Source organism: Myotis lucifugus, unplaced genomic scaffold, assembly GCF_000147115.1.
Source record: "Myotis lucifugus unplaced genomic scaffold, Myoluc2.0 scaffold_167, whole genome shotgun sequence".
NCBI lineage: Eukaryota > Metazoa > Chordata > Mammalia > Chiroptera > Vespertilionidae > Myotis > Myotis lucifugus.
Window position 1 is genome coordinate 961,620 of NW_005871215.1, and position 25,621 is coordinate 987,240.

At 43.4% G+C, this 25,621-nt stretch overlaps 1 protein-coding gene and 1 pseudogene across 2 annotated transcripts in view; one reads left to right on the forward strand and one right to left on the reverse strand.

The window, feature by feature from the left end:
* GALNT8 (polypeptide N-acetylgalactosaminyltransferase 8) overlaps positions 1 to 16,664 on the reverse strand; it is a 63,705-nt gene extending 47,041 nt beyond the window's left edge. The window contains exons 1-2 of one of the 2 annotated variants that reach the window (XR_002831032.1): positions 16,134 to 16,344; positions 1,282 to 1,576 (exon numbers count right to left, since the gene is read on the reverse strand). Coding sequence is in view for 1 of the 2 variants with exons in the window: in XM_006096092.3 (XP_006096154.1) it covers positions 1,282 to 1,576; positions 16,134 to 16,344 (506 nt within the window). In the remaining variant the exon portion in view is untranslated. Of the gene's footprint in view, positions 1 to 1,281; positions 1,577 to 16,133 lie in introns of both variants that reach the window. The other variant, XM_006096092.3, reaches the window with a different exon arrangement.
* Positions 16,665 to 19,906: 3,242 nt separating this feature from the next.
* Positions 19,907 to 21,647, forward strand: LOC102420566 (annotated as a pseudogene).
* Positions 21,648 to 25,621: the final 3,974 nt, after the last annotated feature.

Below are 25,621 nucleotides of genomic sequence, written 5' to 3' on the forward strand. Positions count from 1 at the left end.
CCCCGTGTGCTTTCTCGCACTAAGGCCGCCCCAAATAAACGACTGTTTGGGAGCTTCCCTCCCGCCCACCTCCTGGTTCCCCTCTGCTCATGATGCCCAGCGTTTCGGCATCCATCGGTGCAGGCCATCATGGGCACCCCTGTTCACAAAATTCATGCACCCCCCTTCCAGTATATGTGTGTGTGTGTGTGTGTGTGTGTGTGTCTGTGTATACATATATATATATACATATATATATATATATATATCGATGTTACTTGGCCATAAGCAAATAATTAAATCTTACCATTTGTGACAGCATGGATGGACCTAGAAAATATTATGGTAAGTGAAATAAGTCAGTCAGAGAAAGACAAATCCCATATGATTTCACTTAGATGTGGAATCTAAAGAACAAAATAAGTAAACAGGCAAAACAGTAATAAACTTATAGATACAGGAAATAGAATGCTGGTTGCCAGAAGGAAGAGGGTTTGCAAGGCTAGGAGAAAAAGGTTAAAGGATTAAGTACAAATTGGTAGTTACAAAATAGTCACGAGGATGTAAAGTACAGCATAAGGGAAATAGCTAATAACATTGTAATAACTATGTATGGTGCCAGGTGGGTACTGGAAAAATTAGGGGACAACTTCATACAGTATATGATTGTCTAATCACTATATTGTATACCTAAAACTAATCTATAGTAATAAAAGGGTAATATGCTAATTAGACCGGACATCTTCTGGACGTCCTTCCAGACAAAGCCTCGGTGGTGGGGGCCAAGGCAGAAGTGGTTTAAGGCGATCGGGCCAGCAGGGGAGGGCAGTTAGGGGCATCAGACTAGCAGGCAGAGAGGTTAGGGGGTTAGGGGTGATCAGGCAGGCAGGCAGGGGAGCGGTTAGGAGCCAGCAGTCCCAGATTGTGAAAGGGATGTCCGACTGCCGGTTTAGGCCCAATTCCTGTGGGATTGGGCCTAAACCGGCAGTCGGACATCCCCTGAGGGGTCCCGAATTGGAGCAGGAGCAGGCTGGGCTGAGGGACCCACCCCTGTGCACGAATTTCATGCACAGGGCCTCTAGTACAAAATAATATCTAATGTAAACTAATTAAAAAATAAATTAAAAACAACAAGAAGTCTGCTCAGGCAGCCTGCTAGAACTTTCTATGCCCTGAACCCTTCCCCACCAATTTTCCACTCCTCCAATCCTCTTTTCCATCCTTGACTTTTCACTGCTCCCAAAGTTCATCCCCCCCAAATTAAAGTGAGGTTCCTAGGAAGCCCAACCTTGTACATCCTACCTGGAATGCCGCGTGTCTGGGATGGACCGGTTCAGGGGCAGCAGGTTACTGAGGTAAACATTGTAACCAAACTTCTGGAAGAGGTCCTGGGCCCTTTTCTGCTGGGCCTCAGAGAGATCCTCACCCCACTGCTTGAAAAGCGGTGAGTTTGGGAAGAGTTTCTCTCTGGGTCTGTGTTTCTTTGTCTCGCTTGCCTTGGCTTCCACTGCCTTTTGAACAGGTTGTTCATCTCTCACCCTCTTCAGTGTGTCATCCACATTTTCTTGTTGCTTCATAGCCAATTTCATACTTTCTTCTGCAAATGAAGGGCAGGGGAGAAAACATTTCAGCGAATCCTTAGCTACCTGGGCACTGCTTTGTGTTCAAATTTCACTACAATGTCTTCCTCTCCAAATTCTGAAATTGACCAGCTCTTGTCTCAGAGGATGCGATATGTCAAGGAACTTGTCAGAGCTGTGCCAACCTGTCCTGGCGAGGCGTGCACTGGAACACACCTCTCCTTTCAGCTCCATCAGAACTTGTCTATCCTGAGTCCAAAGCCTTCACAGTTCCTCCAGGAACTGTCATCTGAGAAATATATTGACCATAGCGAACCTTTTTCAGAATAAGGCCTGAGAACCACTTACATCAGAATCATCTGTTGGATTATTTTTAAATGCAGATCTACGGGCTTATCCCCAAATCAACTAAATCAGAATCTCAGGGTCAGACAGGGGTAGGGAAAGATGCCAGAATCAGCACTTTTTTTTTTTAATCCTCATCTGAGGACATTTTCCCATTGATTTTAGAAAGAGTGGAAGAGAGAAGGAAAGACAGAGAGAAATATCAATGTGAAACACATCAATTTGTTGCTTTCTGCACGAGCCCTCAGAGCACTGAGGGCCTAGTAGAGGGCTGCTGACCTGGGCCCTCTGACCCAGGGCCCGGGTCAGAGAGGACCTGCAGGCTCCAAGGTACGTGCCCTCGACCGGAATAGAACCTGGGACCCTTCAGTCCGCAGGCTGACGCTCTATCCACTGAGCCAAACTGGTTAGGGCCAGAATCAGCACTTTTAACAAAATCAATGAGTAATTCTTTTATACAATAAAATGTGAGAAGCACTGCACTACACTATCAGTGGCTACTCCTTCCTAGCTGTGTGACCTTGGCCAGGGGCTTTCTCTTCTTGGTGCCATAGGTTTACCAAGTACCTCAGAGCATTGCGGTGGTAACTATGTGGTTTAATACCTGTGACGTGCTTATGACAGAGCCCGGCACACAATAAAGCGTGGCTATTTTCTTTTCTCTGGTTTTTCTGTTTCCTCTACTTGGGGGTTGGGGAGAGGTGAGGAAGGATATTGAGAAGAGTGGAAAACTTTTTAAATTGTTATGCTAAGAAATGGGAGTGAGAATTTATTCGTGAAACGGAGCACTGAGGGCCTAGTAGAGGGCTGGGTGAGGCAGGGCCGTGAGTGTGAAGTGGCTTAGTTATGGGAATTTTTCCAGCAGTGCTCAGCACTTGGGGGAAGGCACAGCGGACAGGCAATTGATTTCACACAATGTTGGGTGGTTCGTAGGAGATTGGAATAGAACAAGTGTGCAACAGAGTTGTGGATCATGGCAAAGAAAAGCCAGAGAAAGGGTACTGTTACAGAGAACAACTGAGGGGATATGCTGCAGTCATGAAGTTGTGATCAGCAAAGGACAGCTTGAATTTGTCATTTCACAGGTGAGCAGTTCTGGATGATGACAAAGTCCAACATATACCTTAGAAGTATGAGGTGGGATGGAGGTAATGGACTGCATAGATGGGAAGGCAGAGCTGTTGAATGGGTCATCCACAGGACATTGCAGTGGCCCAGGGTGATAGCAGGATTTGGGGCAGAGCCAAAGACTGAACCAGGAGCCATTGCAAAGTCTGTAATGAGTGAGGAAACCTGACAGGGAGGTCAACAGAAGAAATGCTAGAGGGCAGCCAGGTCTACATAATAAGGTAAAGAGCTATCACCATAGCTGTCTGACTCTCTCCTTTCTGAGATCGAACCAAACCTAGAGCCCATTAATTGTTCCCAAGTCCAACACTGACAGTGACATGCCTCAGCATCAAATCCCAAAGTGGTCACCAAGATACTCCACCATGGGGACCCTCTTAGCTCCCACTAATCTTCCCTCAAATCTATACTACATTCCTACCAGACTGACAGGATCACCTCTAGCTCATGTAGTATATCTTTTTGCAAGTTGAAAGAATCACACCCCACCCCCCCTTTTATTTTTTTTGATAGTTGCAGCTCAGGGATTACCAGCTCGGCCAGGACACATCTCACTGTGTAAACTGCCTCTGGGCAGATGCAGCCCCAGGCACAGCACATGGCTTTGTGAGCAGAACAGGGGCTGGATTTCAGCTGCATATACAGCCTCTTTTTTTTTTTTTTTTTAAATATATTTTATTGATTTTCTACAGAGAGGAAGGGAGAGAGATAGAGAGTTAGAAACATTGATGAGAGAGGAACATCGATCAGCTGCCTCCTGCACATCTCCTACTGGGGATGTGCCCGCAACCCAGGTACATGCCCTTGACCGGAATCGAACCTGGGACCTTTCAGTCCGCAAGCCGACGCTCTATCCACTGAGCCAAACCAGTTTCGGCTTATATACAGCCTCTTAAAGCAGTGGTTCTCAACCTTCCTAATGCCACAACCCTTTAATACAGTTCCTCATGATGTGGTGACCCCCAATTTCATTGTTACAAATTGAATATAATTAAAGCATAGTGATTAATCACAAAAACAATATGTAATTTATATGTGTTTTCCGATGGTTTTAGGCGACCCCTGTGAAAGGGTCATTCGACCCCCAAAGTGTCGCGACTCACAGGTTGAGAATCGCTGCCTTAAAGGGAAACAGGAAAGTCCGCAAGTGGGAGGAGGACATGTTTGAAAGGTAGCAAAACCCTGCCCAAGAAAAAAGAGAATCAATTACAGACGTGCTTAAGGCAAAATAAATACATACATACATACATACATACATACATAAGTGTCAAAGAAAACTCAGAAAGAACAAATAAATATAAATGGAGTGTCTTTCAAAGAAGACTCATGTGAATACCCTGCATATTTGCATATTTGCTCAGGTAGACAATCAAAGTGAGAGCAGAAATTTTACAATATTCCAAATTGAATAGTATTTTTATTCAAACTTTTCTGTACTAAGCATGTGGGGGTCACAGGGTTGCCTTGAGTTCTCTGTTCCTTTAAACTCCCCTGTGTTCCTCTTTGCGGGGAGAGGGCATCTGATTTTCCTCTGTTATTCACTGCTGCCAACTGGAAAATGGTTTGGACCGGGACACCCTAGAGTCAGTTTGAGGACAAGTGCAGAGTCCACAGGATGAATACAGTGCCACTAGACCATTCTCAGTTTATACAGAAACTTTCTAGGATCCAAAGGGGCCACACCCAATGTCACCATTCTGCAGAAGCATTTAAGATGCCCTGGGGAGTTTTCCAAAAAATTCCTTCTAAGTCATCAAACCCTCCGCAATAGAGATATCAATATCATCATGTATTTGCTTTTGTATGATGTTTACATCCGTGTTTAAACATCCTTATTGAGTTATGATATCCTCCGGTCTTCCTGGAGGCAAAGAGCAACCAGGATGCTGCATAACTGAACAGACTTCTTTTCAGGAAGCCCTTCAGGAAAGAGCCTTTGTGATCTGGAAACAGGGTCCAGAAGACATTGTGAAATTCATGTCAGCTGGTAGGGAGTGCCTGACACCGCATCATCTTAAAGTGGATAAAATGTGAGGAGCATCTGAAATAATAACAAAAGGAGGAACTGGTCATTGCAGAAGGAAAGGGAAGCACACCGGTGGCTCCAGATGACTTGTGGAGGTATAATGTGTTCCAGCTGCAGGCAGAATTGATATGGGCAGAAGTAGAATGTTGGGGAACCAGCTAGAATTGTAAGAAATATTAACCATGCTCTGTTAACCGTGATTGGTTTGTTCTGATTAAAGAAGGCACATTCTAACCTGGCTGGTAGCCGCACTCTGGACCTCAGAGCTCACCTGCAAATGCAGCCCATCCCCCGCATTTGGAGCTGCTTATTATCATGGAAAGATTAACAACTTTCTGGTAGAAACCAGAATCACCAGCTCTTTGAAGATCCCCCACTCTTGCATATTATTAAGCCCTTTGAAGATCCCCAGTCCTTTTGCATGCCTGCAGGCCTTTGCAAATCTCCAGCCTGCTTACCTGTTAACTGCCCATTTGGCATACCCTTTGGCTATTTCCTCATGTAATATTTGTTCTTCTAATCAATTTAAGCAGCTGGCTTATGGTGGGGTGCAGCGTAGATTGTTGTGGATGACCTCCTGCTCTCCCATGCTGCCGGCAATAATGAATAAACGAATAAACGCTCATACAGAAGTCCACCCTGACTCTGCTTAATTGGCTCAAGTAGTGACAGGCAGCATGGGCCCATTGATTGTCCGGTTACAGAACTCCTGCCACTTTAAGGCCCGAGGTGGCTGAGCCCCGGGGTTGGGTGAGCGAGTGGTGGCTGGTCTGGGTATTCTATCAAGGAATGACAATGATTGTCCAGGTACATAGGCATCCTTTTGGTGACGCTACACCGAGCATATTTGCAAGTCAATGTCCACCCCAGTCCGATGTGCTCAAAGCCAGGGCTTCCAAGAGTGACAATCTTATCTGTTTCATTACTCTCTTACCGTGTATCACTCTTCCCTCCATCCCTGTCTGCCTGTCCTCTGTCCTCTTTTTCCAACATTCATTCATTCATTGACTCATCCATTTAATTTCTATGTGCCAGACACAGGGAATTAAGTGGTAAGACACTCTATGCGACATCCCTGAAACCAGCCCCTATGAAACATGCCTTCCAGAAAATTATACCACAATAAAATATGAAGAGTCTTATGAGGGAAGATGTAGAAGGTGCTGTGGTGCTTTATGATTCCTTTTTTCTATGCCCATCCACATCTTTTCCTTTTTTTCTGTCTTGTCTCCACATACATTCTTTCATTCCCTTGCTCTGGACTCTTGCTCTTTGCTCCGTTTTTGTCCTCATCTCTTTAGTCCTCTATTGTCCTCTTTTTCTCTCTCTCTTTTCCTGATTTAGTCCCTTCCTTTTTATCTTCCATCTGTCCTTCCGTCTATCCCTCTGCCTCGCCCTGAACCTGGGCAATGTTCAGTTTTCATCTTAAAAGACACTTTCTCCACCTCCAGCCCCCACGTGCACACAATCATGCATCTCTGCAGCCACTTCCCTGCTCATACATTCAACCTCCCTTCAGGGGCGCAGGCGTTTGACCCCGGCAGTGACAGGGATCAGGGTAAACATGCCTGCTTCCCTCACTGGAGTCAGATGCTGAGACACATAACATTCATAGGGGTTAGAGTCAGAATCATAAGCAAGCCCCAGAATTCATGTGAAGAGGTTAAAATGTGGTACACCTTAAGGGCATTATGTTAAGTGAAATAAGTAAGAAAAAGAAAGACAAATACCATTTAATTGCACATAAATGTCAATCTAAAAGTGGGGGAAACAAGCTCATAGTTACAGAGAACAGTTTGATGGTTGCCAGAGGTTGGGGGGAGAGGGGAGGCGGTATGTGTGAAAGGGGTCAAAAGGTACAAACTTCCATTTATAAAATAAGTAAGTCCTGAGATGTCTTTTAATGTACAGCATGGTGACTACAGTTAATAGCACTGCATTGTGTACTTGAAGTTGCTAAGAGAGTAGACCTTAGAGGATCTCATCACAGGAAAAAAATATTTGTTATTATGTGTGGTGGTGGGTGTGACCATTTCAGTTAGTACAAGAAATGGTCATTGTTTAATTTCTGTAAATTCTCTGGAATATTTTGCTATACTGCTGTGGACGAAAGGGGCCACATGCTGACCTGACAAGCTCAGGAGAGGCCTGCATGGCAGTTCTGCAGACTCGGAGACCTAAAGTAACCACAAAGGATGGTCTGAAATTAAACTTTAACTAAAAGCAGTTATGGTGGGCAGTTATGTCCTAGGCCAGTATCTTCACTGACAAGATCAACTTTGATCCTTACTGAGCCCATTTGCCTTTTTGCCTCTAAGATAACATACCCTTGAAATGTCTGGGTAACTTGTAACTTCCCTTTTTTCTGGAGCCCCTGGGGCACAACCAAATGTTCTGGGCAGATACTATAAATTCCTTCATTATCATGTTAATTGATCCTGCTATCCTATCACAGAGGTTTCCCCCTGCTTCGCTTAATCCCACCTCCTTAAATCTGTCACCAATGAATTTCATGTATAAATACGGATGTAACCCTGCCATTCTCCGGAGCACTATCTCAATTCGTTGAGGTTCTGCTTCCCGGCATATGTCGACAGTTTGGCTCAAATAAACTCACAAAAATTCTTTACAGGTTTCAATGGTTTTTTACGTTGACATTAATTGGCGTAGTCGGCAGGATTCCAAAGAAGCTCACCCAGGACCATCCCTTGGACTTTGACTCGGTGCTAGGATCCAGCAAAGGGCCCATTGAGCCCGCCGGTTCTCCGCCCATTGGGTGAACATGGGTGAGTGTTCTCTTGGATCCAGAACCTTCCCTTCCTTTGGTCGAAGGTCGGACTTTATTTGAGCTGTTTTAAAATCCTCGAGGTGGAACCAGGGTTGCTAAAACCCCAGGTTAAGGGTTCACAGCGGAACCCAGGGTAAGGCAGGATTGGAGGAAAAAATGGGAGGCTGGGTTTTATTTCGGCTTTTTTATTAGAACGGCTTTCTGAGCGTCTGAGCAAAAAAAAGAAAACCTTCGCTGTATAAATGGTTTATCTAGGGGGCCACCTTAAGGCTTGGTCTGCCCGGGCCCTAAACCTTTCCTGTGGTTTTAGACAGCCGGGAGAGAAACTGAGGCCACATTTGACCCACTGCATAACATATCTAGAAAGTTTGCTCAGACTACAGATATTCAATAATAATAAAAAATTAACATGGGAAATTGTGCCTCTAAGGCCAGAAGCTCCCGAGACACCAGCCCTCATTTAATACTCCTGATAGGAAGCCTTTACTTGCAAGTACTTTACAGAAATGGGAAGATTTAATTAGAAAATATTAACTGAGAAATGGCTAAAATGCAGTTTGTTTGGGGTACCTATGTTAATATTTTGCATGCAGAAATTAGAAAATGCCGGCTCTGAAATTAAACTGAATGAGTACATGGGAAGCATATCTCAATTTGGAAATTAGAAGCTTCTAGAGAAAAGCATAGGAAAAATTTATTCTAATAAGATGGAAATTAATAAAATTTTAGAGACTATCTCAGAACTATTCTGAAGTTAATTAATGTGTACACCTTGTTTTTCCTTTAGCCCATTGTTTGTTTGTTTGTTTTTTGAATAGTCCATTGGGAATATACTGAAATTCTAGAAAGGGGAAGTTTCTGAACCAGGGACAAAAGACACTGCTTTGGTAGTTTCTAATGCTGGACATTCTCTGGTGTAAACTTTTAGTGTGTTCTGTGCGCCTTGATGTTTTTGTGTCTTTGTTGTAAATGAAATAGGAAAAAATTTAAAATGTCTTTCTATTAGTCATGACTTTGGGAAAAATACGCCATTTGAGTCATTTGCCGAAACTTCCCCAAAGCAGGATGTGGGGAAGGGGAGAAAGGAGCACATGGTGATCCAATATGGACGCCTCCTCCCCAAGTATTCCAATTTAAAGTCTCCTTCTCGTAATTGAAAAGTTTTACAAAGTTTAAAAATGTGTCTGGTGCTTCTGTTCACATGTAAAGAGAAAAGCTGGTTTAAAACTAATGCGCGCAATTGTCCTGTTTTTTGGACATTTAGATAGAGTTTTAAACTGGAGTCTCTTCACAAATGTCCAGAATAAAACCCAAGACTGATTCTTTCCAAAGAAAAATGGCGAATTTTACCCAGGGAAGAAATGCAGGCTTGTTCTAGCAGCAAGCCTCCAAAAGAAAATTCAGTAAAATTGTCTGTTACACAAATTTGCCAAAGTAAATGCCTTAAAGTAATAATTGGATTTGAATCTGAAGAAATTATGTAGCAACAAGTTTGCTTCTTGACTTTCCCCAGAGAAAAATGGTCGTTTTAAAGTCAAGGGCTGGGCCAGGCCTGTTTGCCAGCCTCAGGTGTGGTTTTCCAGAGCCGCCAGGAACTGGGGACCTTGGAGTTCACTGACTCAAACGATAAAAACTTATGTCTAGGTATTTTGAAGTGACATAATACATAATATTAATCTGAATGTGCCTCATAGGAAATCTAGAGGGTAGAATTGAATCTGTTCGTTGATTGTGTCTTGTATTTTTTTTGAAGTTTATTCTTAAAAATGTTACTGATTGAGAAATGCTAAATATTTGACTTGCCAGCTAAAAGTTTAAGGTTCGGATTGAATTGGGAGAAATTGTGTAGTTGTGGTAGCTAGATGCCTAAAATGTAGAAATTTTTGAGAAAATAAATTTGGCTTTCTCTGAAATCATTAGGAATTCAAAATATGCTGCTTATTGGTCTGATTAAAAAGAGGATTAACTCTGTGATCTCAACTGAAATTCTTAATACAAAAACCAGTTTAAATTTAATTGCAGAGAACAGTGTAGACAACCACTTTGGGCTGTGTGATTTGGCAGCCGCCATGATGGCCACATGGCTTGCCCCTCCCCTGGGGGCCGCCATCTTGAAACAGCAAAGGCCAACCCCTCCCTTTGAATTAGCCAATCAGGCAGAAAGAACTTGCAGAACAGGAAACTCTCAATGGGGTAGAGTAGCATGTGTCCCCGTTAGGGACTGGGCAGCCAAGAGTCATGATCCCCGTGGGGGCATCTGCCAATGATGCTCTGGTATTTGCTTTTCACTGATTGGGAGTTTAAATTTTGTCATTTGTGGACAGCTTTATTCTGATGCATTTGTAGGTATATTATATGTTTAGAAAAACCCATGAAAAGGACTCTGACTTAATCTAAATTGCAGGCTTGTAAGCAGGTCATACTTTTGAACTGGATGAAGATTTATAGAACTTCAAGGAATAACTGAATTCAAAAACTACTGGCAAATAATCAGGATAAACAAAAATAACTATGGGACTAAATGAATTGAGGATAATTATTCTTATGACTGTTTAAAATATTGTTGACTTTTAAATCTTTTGTTTCCCAAATATAAGGAAAAGTAAAGAGCAGACATTCTGCATTGTAGGAACTAACAAACTGGTAACGGATTCATTTCACAGTGCACTCCTGGGCGATGAAGATTTCAAAGATCATGGCTTACAACCAGGAGATTTGGTGTGTTGGAAAAGACACCAAATAAAGGACTCTCTCCAACCTCATTGGAGAGGACCTTACCAGGTATTACTAACTAACCCATGTGCAGCTAAACTTAAAGGAGTTAGCTCTGGATTCACATTTCTCATTTGAAAAAGGCACCTGACTGTGAATGGACATCTACTCCCATCTCTGACACCCATCTCCATCTGCAATGGAGATAGGAGAATTTTCAAGGACGAGAAACAGCTGAGGCCTTTCGAGGATGAGAAGTCGCTGACCACAGAGAGGCAGACAGCTATCCCAAGATCACGTCAACAAGGCCTGTATGCTCACAAACTGATATTGCTAGCCGTGGTGATTCAAAGCTTTAATAGGGAATGTTATCTGTCTTTATTGTTTAAATATGTGTCTTTGTTGTCTAAAATTATTTAGCTAGTGAAATTCTGTTTGTGTCTCTTAAAAAAAAATGAATGTATTGCTAATCTGAGGAATGTTAATTACTTACATGTCACCTTAAAAATTAATTAAGGCTCAGAGTTCTAACTAACTGGAATGTACAGCTTTGGTGTGATGGAGGAAGGTAAAGAAATACTTAATGGAAGGTTTGAGGCATGGTTATGCATTTTTGAAGGACATAGAAAGAAAGTTTGAAGGCTAATTTGAAAGTGTGAAATTTGTGAAGGTTTTGTATGTGATGAGAAGGAAAAGATAAATGTTGAAAGAAAGTTGAATGCATGATAGGCCAGTAAGCTGGGACAAGTAGAATAGGGAAACTAAGCAAAAATCCTGTCTTCCCTAAATCAAAGACATTTGGAGTAAATGCTTTGCATTTGCCTCCCTAAACAAAGGTTAAATCGTTTATGTCAATCTGATTAGTGTCATTTGTTGTCCACACCCAGGGACAAATGAAGTTAGAAAATAAGCCTTATTTTGATTAGTTCTTTTATTCAGGAGGAGGCAACCTGGTCCCTCCCTGCAACATGGGTAATAGCTCCTCCTCAAACTCAAACTTGACTGTCTTAAAATATATATTAAGGAATTTTAAAATTGCTCAAACCTCGCTGCCTTGGGTCCAGTTCTGCGTGTGTAAGAAGGGACAGAGTAAGGTTTAGTAGCAGAAGTGAAGAGGCAGGCAGGGCAGGAGCAGGCCAGAAGAAGCTGGCAAGGCCATCCAAACCACCGGGCCGCTATTGGCCAGAGCCGTCTGAGGCAGACCTCCTCGGACTGGCAACAGCTGACTCTGACTAGGACAGGCTGGGCTTTTTCCAACTGGGCCCCCATGAGCCGATGGTCGAAATGAAAATCGGGGGCCAGACTGTGAACTTTATGGATGATACAGGGGCAGAGCACTCAGTAGTTTACTCAGAAGGTAGCTCCCCTCTCAGGACAGGAAGTCACCATTATTGGAGCTACGGGGACCACAGCTGCAGACTGTTCTGCCGCCCCTGCCGATGTCAGTTAGGCGGCCACCAGGTGGTTCATGGATTCCTGTATTTGCCAGATTGCCTGGTCCCTCTAATGGGCAGAGACCTTTTAGCCAAAATGAAAGCAGAAACCACTTTTGCCCCAGATGGCTCAGCACAGCCTTGCCTAGGTGAAGAGACCTCTCCAATGATCCTGCCCTTAGCAGTGCCGAGGGAGGAAGAATGGAGACTTTATACCCCCCCAGCCAAAGGCCCCCACATCTGTTCTTGTCAGGCCCCCATCAGGGGACTTGGGCAGTGTTCCTGTTTTCTGCTCAAGATCCCAAGACTGTGAAAGTACTTGTTCACTGAAAGGGTGTAAGTGTGAATGTCTATTTGATGTTTGTATATCTACTTAGGTATAATTATTTGTTCATGTAAGTGTGGAAGTCTAAGAAAAAAAAAATGTTTGATTTAAGGCTGAATGCTCTGACCAATAGCAAAACGCCCCAAGCGGCCACTGGGTTCCTTTCCCAAAGGGTGCTTACTCCCTGTCAGAGGTGGAATCAGCCCACCCAACAAAATTTGTTTGTTTACTAGAGACTTTGATTTGCTCTGATATTTCTGTGTTGGGTTGAAATTTGGAATTCTGGGGTAGATTTTAAAGTATTTGTGGATAAATAGGACCCCCAATTAGTTTCCTGTTGTATTCTGGAGCAGCCTATTCAGTCTTGACAGAGCCAATGGGACCATACCATCTAAGAAGACACCAGTTCTAGGAGCCACCGGGCAAACTGCCTTTTTTTTTTCCTTGGACGTCAAAGAGGACTGTGGACCTCAGAAAGAACACGGTAACTCATTCGTTTCTAGTCATGCCAGAATGCCTCTACCCCTTATCTGGACGTGATCTCTTACTGAAATTACAAGCCACCCATAAGCTTGTTCGAGATGCCCTGCCAGTGCCCACCTCGGACTCTGTACATCCTTTCCAGCCTGGGGACTCGTGTGGGTAAAGAAGTTCATGACCCAAGGACTCACCCCAACTTGAGAAGGACTATACACTGTCGCCCTGCTGACGGCATCCAGACCTGGCTACACCACTCCCAGCTCCTGCACCAGAAAACGGCCTTGATCCCGGCAGCCAGCGGCCTCACTTGTGAGATCCCTAGCCTGGGGTCCACGCAGGCCAGGAGGAGGCTTGACGCCCGCAGGAGGGGAACTGGACTTCAGTGAGGACAGTACTAATGGGGACCGTGGCACTAGGGCACTTGGTAACTGTAAGAACTTTTTTTTCTAGCCAGTGAGAAAGTCCAGGGCCAAGTGGGGCTAGATGCACTAGGGGACAGGAGAGCAAAAACAGAATAAAGAATGTCCCTAAAAGAAGTGGGGTGAGTAAATGAAAATAAATGTGCCAAGCTGGCAGTTTAAAAAAAAATTAATTTGGACAAAGTACTTGTAGTTAGGGGGCAGTACAATCCCCTAACTAGTAAAGATGAGTCCATGATTTGACTCATGTACATAAAACCAGTGGGGAAGGAAATATGGTACCTATTTGCCTTGTTTAAAAGTTACTTTGATTTTCTGAATTGTATACATCATCCCATTCAATTGAATGACTATCCCATTGATTGTGATCTTACTGGTTATCGAAGCACATTCTTCTGTACCTGGGAAACAGGACAGCACAATTATCCTAAATTGTTTTAGTGGCCACAGATGATGCATTCCAGTTGACTCAGTGGTCCCAAGACCAGGACAGCGCATTTACTCTAAATTACCTCGATGGCTCTAGATAATGAATTCCTGGCAACTCAGTGGTCTCAGGACCCGAGGGCTCTAGAATGGGGTGTTTCTGTCAATTCAGTAACCCCGAGACCCAGGACAATAATTAACATGCTTAAATTCTGCTTCTGTAAACTGTTTTTTTTGCGAACCAGTTTCCTCGTTCCAAGCCCTGGGATGTAATCAATACCTTTATGATTTTTGTGTTCATGATATGTAAATGTTATACTAGATGCAGAAAAGCAAAATTTAAGACAAACAGCAAAAAGACTCGGATCATGATGACTCCAAAATTAGAAATGATCCAGAATACTTTTTAACAAGGACGTATAGGACCTGACTGCCTCCCATTTACCTGCCCTTTTTTAAATAATAATAATTCGACCTTAAATGCCATCTAAGGTTATGGTCTTGCCCCATCCCCCGTGGTCCACCTGTTCAGCAAGACATGCTGACACTGAGACATCCTAGGAATGAGCCTTCCTAGCAACGTGGGACTCCATTATCCAACCAAAAGGTTGGTCATCAATGCATCCTTTGGATTGATTTATGACCAAAAGGGGGATGTGTGGACGAAAGGGGCCACATGCTGACCTGACAAGCTCAGGAGAGGCCTGCATGGCAGTTCTGCAGACTCGGAGACCTAAAGTAACCACAAAGGATGGTCTGAAATTAAACTTTAACTAAAAGCAGTTATGGTGGGCAGTTATGTCCTAGGCCAGTATCTTCACTGACAAGATCAACTTTGATCCTTACTGAGCCCATTTGCCTTTTTGCCTCTAAGATAACATACCCTTGAAATGTCTGGGTAACTTGTAACTTCCCTTTTTTCTGGAGCCCCTGGGGCACAACCAAATGTTCTGGGCAGATACTATAAATTCCTTCATTATCATGTTAATTGATCCTGCTATCCTATCACAGAGGTTTCCCCCTGCTTCGCTTAATCCCACCTCCTTAAATCTGTCACCAATGAATTTCATGTATAAATACGGATGTAACCCTGCCATTCTCCGGAGCACTATCTCAATTCGTTGAGGTTCTGCTTCCCGGCATATGTCGACAGTTTGGCTCAAATAAACTCACAAAAATTCTTTACAGGTTTCAATGGTTTTTTTTACGTTAACACCTCAATAAAAGAAAGAGGTTAATATGCAACACTGCATGGATTTCACAACCGTGGGAGGCTGGCAGGTATGGTCTCATCATCTCCACTCACAGACCAGGAGCCTCACTGGGAGAGATAAGCACTGGCTTCAGGCCACTCAATCAGCATGTGACATCAGGGTTCCACCTCAGGTCCTCCAACAAGCCCCATCAGTCCCTGACAGCAGCTCCAGGCAAAATGGAAATGAGGCCTTAGCCCCAGCCCTGCCACACCAAGTCCTAAGGTCAGGGCTGTGTGGAAAGAGTCCTGAGCCTCTCTGGGAGTGTTTGTCTGAGCCTCTTCCTCCTGCATGTATGTGCTTGTGATCATGAGTGTGTGCCAGCATACACACACACACCACTCACATCATGTGGACGAAAAGGGCCCACATGCTAACCTGACTAGCTCAGAGAAGGCCTGCATGGTGGCCTTGCAAACTAAGACACCTAAAGTAACCAGGAAGTACAGTCTGAAATTAAAACCTTTAATTAAAAAGCAGTTTATAGTGGGTATTCCTGTCCTAGGCCAGTATCTTCCCTGACGAAGATCAACTTCAATCTTTCTGAGCCTGTTATCTTTTTGCATCTAAGATACCATACCTGTGGAATGTCAGGGTAACTTGTGACTTCCCCTTTTTTGGACCCTTCAGGGCACAACTAATGACACCAGGGCAGAAACCACAAATTGTGATTGTTATCGTGTTGTCTACTGTTAACTATACTGTGCCCACCTATGTAAAAGAAGCAAATGTCTATCGTTTCGCTTTGTATCCAATCCCAGAGGTTTCGCTGCTTTGCTTTCTCCCACTTCCCTACTCGATCACCAGTGGATTTCATGTAACCCACTTACGTCTCCTCCTTTGATAGAAGTTTATAAAAGTGAAAAGCCACCATTTTTCAGAGCATTATCTCAGTACACTGAGATTCTGCTTCCTGGCAATTGTTGAGGTTTGGTTCAAATAAACTCACAAAAATCCTTTAAACGTTTGAATGTTTTCTTTTGTTGACAGCTCTGATTCCCACTAATTCTCAACACTTACTGCCTATTTGGAGGCATAGAATTCAATGTCAGATGCTAAATTGAGCAACTGAGAGATGAAAACGTGAACTCTTACTCATTTTAAAATTTCTCCCCACTCCTTTCTTCTAAGAGTCCCTAAATGTGCATGAGCGTGTGTGCACGTGCGCGCGCCACACACACACACACACACACACACACACACACACACAATCCCCTCCAAGTGACTGTTAAAACTTACTCAGATGCTGCAACTCCGACTCCAGGTGAGAAAGTTTCTTTATCACCGTCCCGTTCCATTCAGACAGAGGCAAGTGAAGCTCCTTTTGGACACCACCCAGAATCAACTTTTGTAAAGTCATCTTGGTATAAACTACCAGGAGGAGATTGTAGACAATAACGAGAGTCAGCCCAATGCAGAGAACTTTGCAGAGATGTCTCCTGAGCATCATACTCCGACTCTGGCTCGGCCGCTCCCTGCAGGGCTGAGTGTCACTGCTCCGGAAGCTAAGGATCAGAATCAGCCGAGCCTCGTCTCCTGGGTGCAGAGATGACACCCTGCCTGCTGAACCAGATGTTCTCCGACTAGAAAGCTGGCACAGGCCGCCTGGCTTCTCCCTGAGCAGTGTCAGGTGTGGAGTATGTCATGGCAGCCGCCCAATGACTGGCAGGCTCCCTGGGTACACCTTGCACTGTCTCAGAAGTCAAAGTCAACAAACTTGAGGAGAGCTTTCTAAGGTGGAGGTGAGCCCCAGGCGATGGCCATGCTTCACTGATCCCCACCCTCTGCTAGCTATCTGCACACAGCTCTGAACACTGAGGTTCTGATAGTGGGGAGGGGCACGTAATAAAAATAGAGCCACAATTGTTTAATGAGTATTCACCTTACTAACTATAGATAAGAAGTTTTCTTACAGACCCTGGGAAACTGGAGGATGTGCTGCAAGGAGAAAAATAGAGCTGTAAAAAGATAAGAGACACCTTGGGGCCCAAATGGGTCCATTGCTCAGAAAGGAAAATGCATCTTGAGAACAGACAAAAAACAGGACAGTTTTGATTTGGTTGCTGTGCCTGGACCCTGTTGCCCTCTGGGAGTTTGCCTCAGGAACACTGACCATTCTCTTCAAGATCCTGGAAGGAGACACAGGGGCCAGGGACCCTGCAGCCACCCCCTCCCTTCCCCCTTGTATGCAGCCTTTCTTCCTTATTCCTATGTAACCAGCCAGCTAGTAGGAGATGCGAGAGCATATTTTTGTGGATGACCTGCTGCTCTTCCACATTGCCAGCATTCTTGGAATAAACGCTCATATATGGTTCCACCCTGACGCTGCTTAATCGGCTCAAGTAGTGACAGGCAGCTGGGACCCATTGATTGTCGGGTTTCAGTTCCACCCTGCTCCAGCTTCCACTAACTCTTCGGCTCCCACACCTCACACTCACTATATGTTTTGGACAAATCATTTAATTACCATCATTGCAGACTAAACACTTTTGAAATTGTTCCCCAGAGCCAAAAGTTTAAAGCTCTAAGTCTAGTGTTGGGCCCCTCCATAATCATATCTCTCCCTGTGTCCCAGCTTCTGGCACTCCTTACTAGGTCTCCAAGTCAACAAGAGCTGGGGCAGACATTTAGGTTAAAGTACAGAGATTTGGCTTTAGAAAAAGCAGGTAGAACAAAAAATAATAATAAAATGTAAGAGTTTTTTATACCTGTTGTTCCCATGCCCTCACCTACAAATCAGAGTCAAAATAAATGTAAAATGGATGATCATGTCTATTTAACACTTGAAATGGAGTAGACCATTTATCTCTATTTCTCCCCACTGAAAACAACTAAAAACTCTGGATTCTATAAATAAAACAAACATGAAGACTCTGAAAAGTGGAGAAAAGGGCTATGGGAACAACTCAGTGCTGAGTTCCCTGGGTTTTCTTTTTGCCTAATATATCCTAGACTGAATGCTGAGTAAGTTGCCAAACTGTAAATGCCAACAGGAAAAGACAATAAAAGCCCCAAAGAAAATCCTGTTCTCTTTAGACAAAGGAACAGGACAGGGGCAGCCTAGCGAGATGGAAAACATTCAGACAATAACTGCTGTACTCCAGCCAAACACCACTTAAAAATCTGTTACACCACACCCATCCCATCCCATGTGGGAAGCCTCGACTACCACCCTCTCCCCCAGCTGTGACAAGGTGCCCCTTCCTTCATCCCCTCTAGGATGGGGTCTAAGAAGGAGCCATAATTTTTATCCATGCCCCCCAGAATGTCAGTAAGGAAACAGTAATGAAGTGGCCCTCCCTCCCTCAGCCAGTTGGTGTCAGCAGAGGCCTAGTGGGGAACCTGAACTTCCTTCCCCACAGGCAGTAAATGTATTTCCTCCTACCCCCAGGTGTCAATGGAGGCAAAGTGGGAAACCTTGACTTCCACTCCCACTTGACAGCAACAAGGTGGCATCTCCATTTCCCCACCAAACAGTGTCAGGGAGTCCTGCTAAAACAGAAGATTTAATTAAGATCCAGAGTCACACAATATAATACTCAGAATGTCGAGGATGCAATAATAAATAACCTGACATACCTAGAACCAGGAAAATCTCAACTTGAATGATACCAACACCAATACGACAAAGATGTTGGAATTATCTAATGAGGATTGTAAAGCAGCCATCATAAAAAAAAATGCTTCAATAAGCAGTTATCAACATGATTGGAACAAATGAGAAAAAAAATGTCTCAGCAAAGAAATATAAAGTCTAAGGAAATAAAATAGAAAACATAAAAAGAAACCAAATTAAAATTTTAGAATTGAAAATACAATAAATAAAATTTAAATCACTGGAGAAGCTTCAAAGGCAGAATGAAAGAAATAGAGAAAAGAATCAGGGAACTTGATTAGAAAACAGAAAGGACAGTAGAAATTATCAACCTGAAAAACAGAGCAAGAATAGATTATAACCCTCAAGAACTTTAGAATACAGTAAAAGATTTAGTGTTTCATCAGACTCAGAAGGAAAGGAGAAATGTGAGGCCAAACAAGAAATTGAAGAAATAAGTTGGCAAGGGGAAGAGCTTTGTTATGGTTGTGGGCTCACCAGCTCTGCGGGATCAGGAAGCTGAGGACGCGTCCTCAGACACCGCGGTGTCTCATGCCTAGCCTCAGCCCGGCCGCTGCCCATGTTAGATTTCTGTGGCCTTTTAAATGATTGAATAATGATGGGTATGGATCCAAAATAATAAATGACTTCTCTACTGAAGCAATAGAAGATTCTTCACATCACCTTCCAGTAGCTCAATTTCAGTCTTCAGGAAAGGGCAAAACAAGTGAAATACAGAAAACTGAAGAAAAGAAAACCTCACTTTGGAACTGTCTTTCTCCTTGACTACTCCTTAACCCTCATCTTTCTACTTGTTTTAATTTTGCTGTGAGTTTATAAATAGTGAAGACCAAAGAAATAGAAGATACATTTGGGAGCTTTATACCAAGAAATTTGCCTTGAAAGCTGCTATTCTTTGGAGGGAAAATTATATCAAGTTCCTGTCTAATTTTTTTTCAAACAAGATTTCTTATATCCTTAGATTTTGAAGAATAAAACAAATATAAATACATATCTGCACACTTTTTTAGCAGCTGTGTAAGAATAATGAGATTTGTAAATTAAGGGCTTTGTCATGTGGATGTTTTGCCACTGGAGTTGAATGCTCAGAAGATCTTTTATAGCTCTTTAATATTGTATTTTTGATCTATCACTTAGATTACATTATTTGCCCTTGCAAGTCCACCTGTCTTTCTAGTTATGCCCTTGTTATGAACAGTGTTTGTACTCACTGTGCAAATATCCATGTATTATCTATTTAAACAACATCATAGAGCCATCACTCAAGGAAGTTGAATGAGGTGAATATAGACATAGATCTTTCCCCTTCCCCCATTTTTAAATGTAACAAATACTTTCTTTATCTTCCCCTTCTCCTTCCCCCTCCCCCTTCTTCCCTTTTGGAAACCGTGTCAGGAACTAGGTAGTTTAAGATGAGCAATTGAGGGGACTGAGAGAGTGATCCACACAGAGCCTGGCTTCTTTGTGCTTCATCATAGGTGTGCTGCTGGTCAGCCTTATTAAGCACCCTTCTAACGAGAACCTTGTGGGAAATCAGCTGGCAGACTCAAGGAGTTCAGGAAACAGGACCACAGAGGTTACACTCTGGGATCCTGGCCATGAGGTTGGATGCCTCACCTTGCTGAAAAGAGACACTGGACCTAAATGGCGCAGCATGACTTTGTTCCTGCTTGGCTACATTTTTCAACACCACAGGCAGTGAAGTCACCTACAGCCACCTTTGAAAAACACGGAGAGCACCTACCCCGAGGAGATGGTCGATTTGGAGTAAGCCGTCATCGTCGACATAATTTCTCTGATGGCTTTTTTAACAATGGACCTCTACGAACTACAGATTCCTGGCACCAGCCCTTCCTGTTTCCCCATGATTCTGTGGACTCAAGTGTCTCTAAGGGAGCATATACTGGAATCACAGGAAACCTATCTGGTTGGCATGGCTCTTCCCGTGGTCATGATGGCATGAGCCAGCGTAGTTGGGGTGGCGCAGGAAACCATCACCACTGGAATGGCAGCTTTCACTCCAGGAAAGGCTGTGCCTTTCAGGAAAAGCCACCTGCAGAGATTAGGGAAGAAAAAAAAGAAGACGAGGTGGAAAAGTTGCAGTTTGAAGAGGAAGACTTCCCTTTGAATCCAGAAGCTGGCAAACAGAATCAGCCATGCAGACCTATTGGGACCCCTTCTGGAGTGTGGGAAAACCCACCTGGTGCCAAACAAACCTCCAAAATGCTAGTTATCAAAAAAGTTTCCAAAGAAGATCCTGCTGCTGCCTTCTCTGCTGCATTCACCTCAACAGGATCTCACTATGCAAATGGGAACAAATTGTCCAACATGGTTCCAAGTGTCTATAAGAACCTGGTTCCTAAGCCTGCACCACCTCCCTCCAAGCCCAGTGCATGGAAAGCTAACAGAATGGAACACAAATCAGGATCCCTTTCCACTAGCCAGGAGTCTGCTTTTACCAGTCCAATCTCTGGTACCAAACCAGTAGTACTGGCTGGTGGTGCAGTTTTAAGCTCTCCCAAAAAGAGTCCCTCCAGCACCACTCCTCCCATTGAGATCAGCTCCTCTCATCTGACCAAGTTGACCCGCCGAACCACCGACAGGAAAAGCGAGTTTCTGAAGACTTTGAAGGATGACCGGAATGGAGACTTCTCAGAGAACAGAGACTGTGACAAGCTGGAGGATTTGGAGGACAACAGCACACCTGAACCAAAGGAAAATGGGGAGGAAAGCTGTCATCAGAATGGTCTCCCTCTCCCTGTAGAGGAGGAAGGGGAGGTCCTCTCACACTCACTGGAAGCAGAGCACAGGTTATTGAAAGCAATGGGATGGCAGGAGTATCCTGGAAATGATGAGAATTACCTTCCCCTCACAGAGGATGAGCTTAAAGAGTCCCATATGAAGACAGAGCAGCTGAGAAGAAATGGCTTTGGGAAGAATGGCTTCTTGCAAAGCCGCACTTCTAGCCTGTTCTCCCCTTGGAGAAGCACGTGCAAAGCAGAGTTTGAGGATTCAGACACAGAAACCAGTAGCAGTGAAACATCAGATGACGATGCCTGGAAGTAGGCACATAAATGTTCACAGTTAAATCTGACCCATAAACTCAGCTTGTGTGCTTACGGAGAATACAAAAAAAATCTTTTCCTTTCATGTTGTTGTTGTTGAATATTTCATGCACAAGGGAAATAATCATATCCCAAAGAGAGAGCGATTGGCTTATTTAGCTTTTGTTGTTTTTCATTCCTGTTCTTTGCTTAGTAGAGAAAATTTGTGTGGTGAGAAATATTTTTAAAATACACACACAGTATATATGGGGCGATGCACAAGTGGGCGCTGACAGTGCAGAGAGGAGGAGACACTGGTCTGCAGCAATAGCTTCCACCAGCCCTTGGGGCACTCACCCCTGTGCTCAAGCAATCATTGTCAATGACAAAGTGACTACTGAAGTTATAATTGTATTAAATTAATGCTAATAATTTGGATATTTTATTTTATTTTTGGCTGCTCGGGTAACGTTAGCCCTTAACCAAGCATATGTGTGTGTGTGTGGGGGGGGGTTGTTTGTTTGTTTCTTTCTTTTTTTTATTTTTTGGGTACAGCTGTAAAATATTTGGATATAGGAAATGTGTTATTCTTGCAGCCTTGATATTCCAGGGTGGATTGTAAAATATAAATTTTTGTGAGATTTCAAAAATTAAGATTATTTTGATAACATTATTTACAGATTTAAAAGATGTGGTTATCACAAGTCTTGAGGGGGAAACTACTGCATAAAATAACTAACTTGGAATAAATATTTCGCATCAGTTTGGATTAAAAAAAAGAAATAAGTTGGCAAAAGACATAAATCTACAGATTCAAAAAACTGAGAGAACTGCAAATAAGATAAATCAAAAAAATTATGCTAAGACACATCATAATCAAACTTTTGAAAACTAAAGACAAAGAAAAAAATTGAAGACAGTGAGACAGAACCAACAGCTCACCTGTAGGGAGAAAAGAACTATTTGAATGACAGAGAATATAATGGAGGAACCACACACACCCTGGATCAAGCTGAAAATGGATGAGTTTGAGTGCACAAATCAAGGGGCTGACCTTACATCTATATATATAAAAGCCTAAGCGACCAGCTGGTAGCTATGATGTGCACTGACCACCAGGGGGCAGACACTCAACGCAGGGGCGGAAACCACAGGCATGAAAACATGGAACAGACTGATGAATCTCAGAGGGAAGCGGGGAGGCAGATGAGGGGAAGAGATTAACCAAAGATCTTCTATGCATACCAGAGGCCAGTGCACAGATTCATGCACCAGTGGGATCCCTCAGCCTGGCCTGCGGGGATCGGGCCGAGAACGGCTCTCCAACACCCCCCAAGGGGTCCTGGATTGCAAGAGGGCGCAGGCCAGGCCAAGGGACCCCAATGGTGCATGAATTCATGCACCGGGCCTCTAGTAGAAAAATAACAGACAGCAAGAGCATAAAAATAACCCAAGCAAGCAAACAAAAAAAAATTAATTCTAATTTATTTGTCTCTGTCCTCTGCTTTCTCTTCAGATTTCTGATCAGAAATCACAGAGAGCAGAAGGAAATATTACAACGTTTCCAAGTGCTGAAAAAGAAAGGTCAACCCAGAATCCTGTATCCAACAAAAATATCCCTCAGTAATGAAGGAAATCAAGCAATTCTCAGACAAAAGAAAATTAAGAGAGTTTGTTGTAGACCTACTCTAAAAGAAAGCCTACAGAGATTTTTCAAAATGAACAAATGACAAAAGAAGGAATCTTGGAACATCCAGGAGAAATAAAGACAACAGAAAAGGTAAAGTTCTGACTAAATAAGAAAACTTTCCTTTTCCTTTTGAGTTTTCTAAATTATGTTTGACAGTTGACACAAAAATCACAACATTGTCTGATATGGTTCTCAAAGTATGTAGAAGAGATATTTAAGACAGTTGCATTATAACTGGAAGAGGGTAAAGAGGCTTAAAGGCAAATACAGTTTCTACATTTTATCTAAACTAGTAAAATGATGACACTAGCAGACTGTGCTAAGTTATATATGCACTAGAGGCCTGGTGCACGAATTTGTGCACCGGTGGGGTCCCTCCCAGCCAATTGGAGGCGTCTCACCCAGTCCTGATCAGAGCTGGCTGGCCAGAGGGGAGGGACTGCGGGAGGTTGGCCAGCCACGGGAGGTTAGCTGTGGGAGTGCACTGACCACCAGGGGGCAGCTCCTGCATTGAACATCTGCCCCCTGGTAGTCAGTGTGTGTTATAGCTACCGGCCAGTCGTCTGGTCGTCCAGTCGTAACAATCACTTAGGCTTTTATATAGAGAGATAGTGGTGATGGAATAGTGCTGGAGTATTTTGATTATAGCAGTGGTTGCATAAATCTACCTGTGTGATAAAACGGCAGAGAACTATACACAGAATCAACATAAAATTTCTGGCTTTACTATCAAACTATCTATATATATAAAAGCCAAGCGACTGAAATGACCAGAACGACTGGTCGCTATGATGTGCACTGTGGGGGCTAACTGACCCAATTGGAACCCTGATTGCCCCCCGAACCAATTGGCCCCCATTGAGGTGGGCCAGCCAGACCTCACCCAGGCACAAATTTGTGCACTGGACCTCTAATAGTTAAATAAAATATATCCATTGGGGGAAACTGGATGAAGGTTACACAGCAGTTCTCTGTACTATTTTTGCAAAATTTTGTAAATCTATAATTATTTCAAAATTAAAAGTTTTTTTTAAAAGAAAGCATTATCCCTACCCTAAAAAAACTTATGGTTAAAGTAGATCACTTTATTAAAAATACACAAAAGAATAGTGTGGGTGACAAGAGTTGGGAAACTGAGGGATAGAGGTGGGAAGTAGACTGGCTTTTCATTGCACAATTTTCTATGTATTTTAAATGTGTATCATTCTAGAAGAATGATCTATTTAAAATAAATAGAATACTTTAATAAAAATGTGCATCATAATCTCAGCTAGAGATACCAGCAAGTGTTTCTTTCCCTGTAGTCTTCACTTGCTCTAAAGCAGTGGTCGGCAAACAGCGGCTCGCGAGCCACATGCGGCTCTTTGGCTCCTTGAGTGTGGCTCTTCCACAAAATACCATGTGCGGGCGCACACGTACAGTGTGATTGAAACTTCGTGGCCCATGTGCAGAAGTCGGTTTTCGGCCTGGGCGAGTCTATTTTGAAGAAGTGGCATTAGAAGAAGTGGGTGGTGTCGGTCGGTCGAGCGATGGGAGACGCGGTGCAGGTGGGCCACGGGATACGCAATGCGGAGGGGGGGCGGGGAGGTGCACACAATTCATGCACGAGTTGAGTGAGCCAGTCAGTCAGCAGCTTCATTGTGCAGTGGGTAGTGCTGGTCGCATCTGCAAATCGCTCGCGGGTGACAAAAGTACCTACTTGAAGCATAAAGTTACCTGTATTTTTCCACCCAGCTGCAAATCCTACAGGTATTTTTGTCATCAATTTAAGAATTGTAATTATTTTGTGTTGGTGGCTTTATTATTATTTTAGCAAAGGCCAGCTTAGGAGTACCCTAATTAAGTTAATAACAATGTACCTACCTATTAGTTTAAGTTTAAAAAATTTGGCTCTCAAAAGAAATTTCAATCCTTGTACTGTTGATATTTGGCTCTGTTGACTAATGAGTTTGCCGACCACTGCTCTAAAGGAACCATGTAATTGTCTGTGGGACTACTTAGTGCCCACCCAGGCACCATTCACTGCTCAGAACATTGGGCAGTGGTCCTCAAATGTTCAAGTTGATAAAAATCACGAGGGTAGCTTGGTAAAAATGCAAATACCCAGCTCCTAAGCCTACAGATTGTAATTCTGTAGGTCTATTATGAGACCTAGGGGTCTGCATTTTACCAAAGCCTCATATGAATACATCTCTGCCCCACAAAGCCATGGAAGAAATTGACTGATTCACAATTAGAGTAAATGTGATTAGAAAATGTAGGAGGCACCAACATGGGCCAGGTGCCACAAAAGGGCAAGTGACCATTCAGCCTGAGTATTTGGCATCTTGAACAGTATGTAATTTTCAGTCTCTCCAGCAGAAGGGGCAAGTATAAG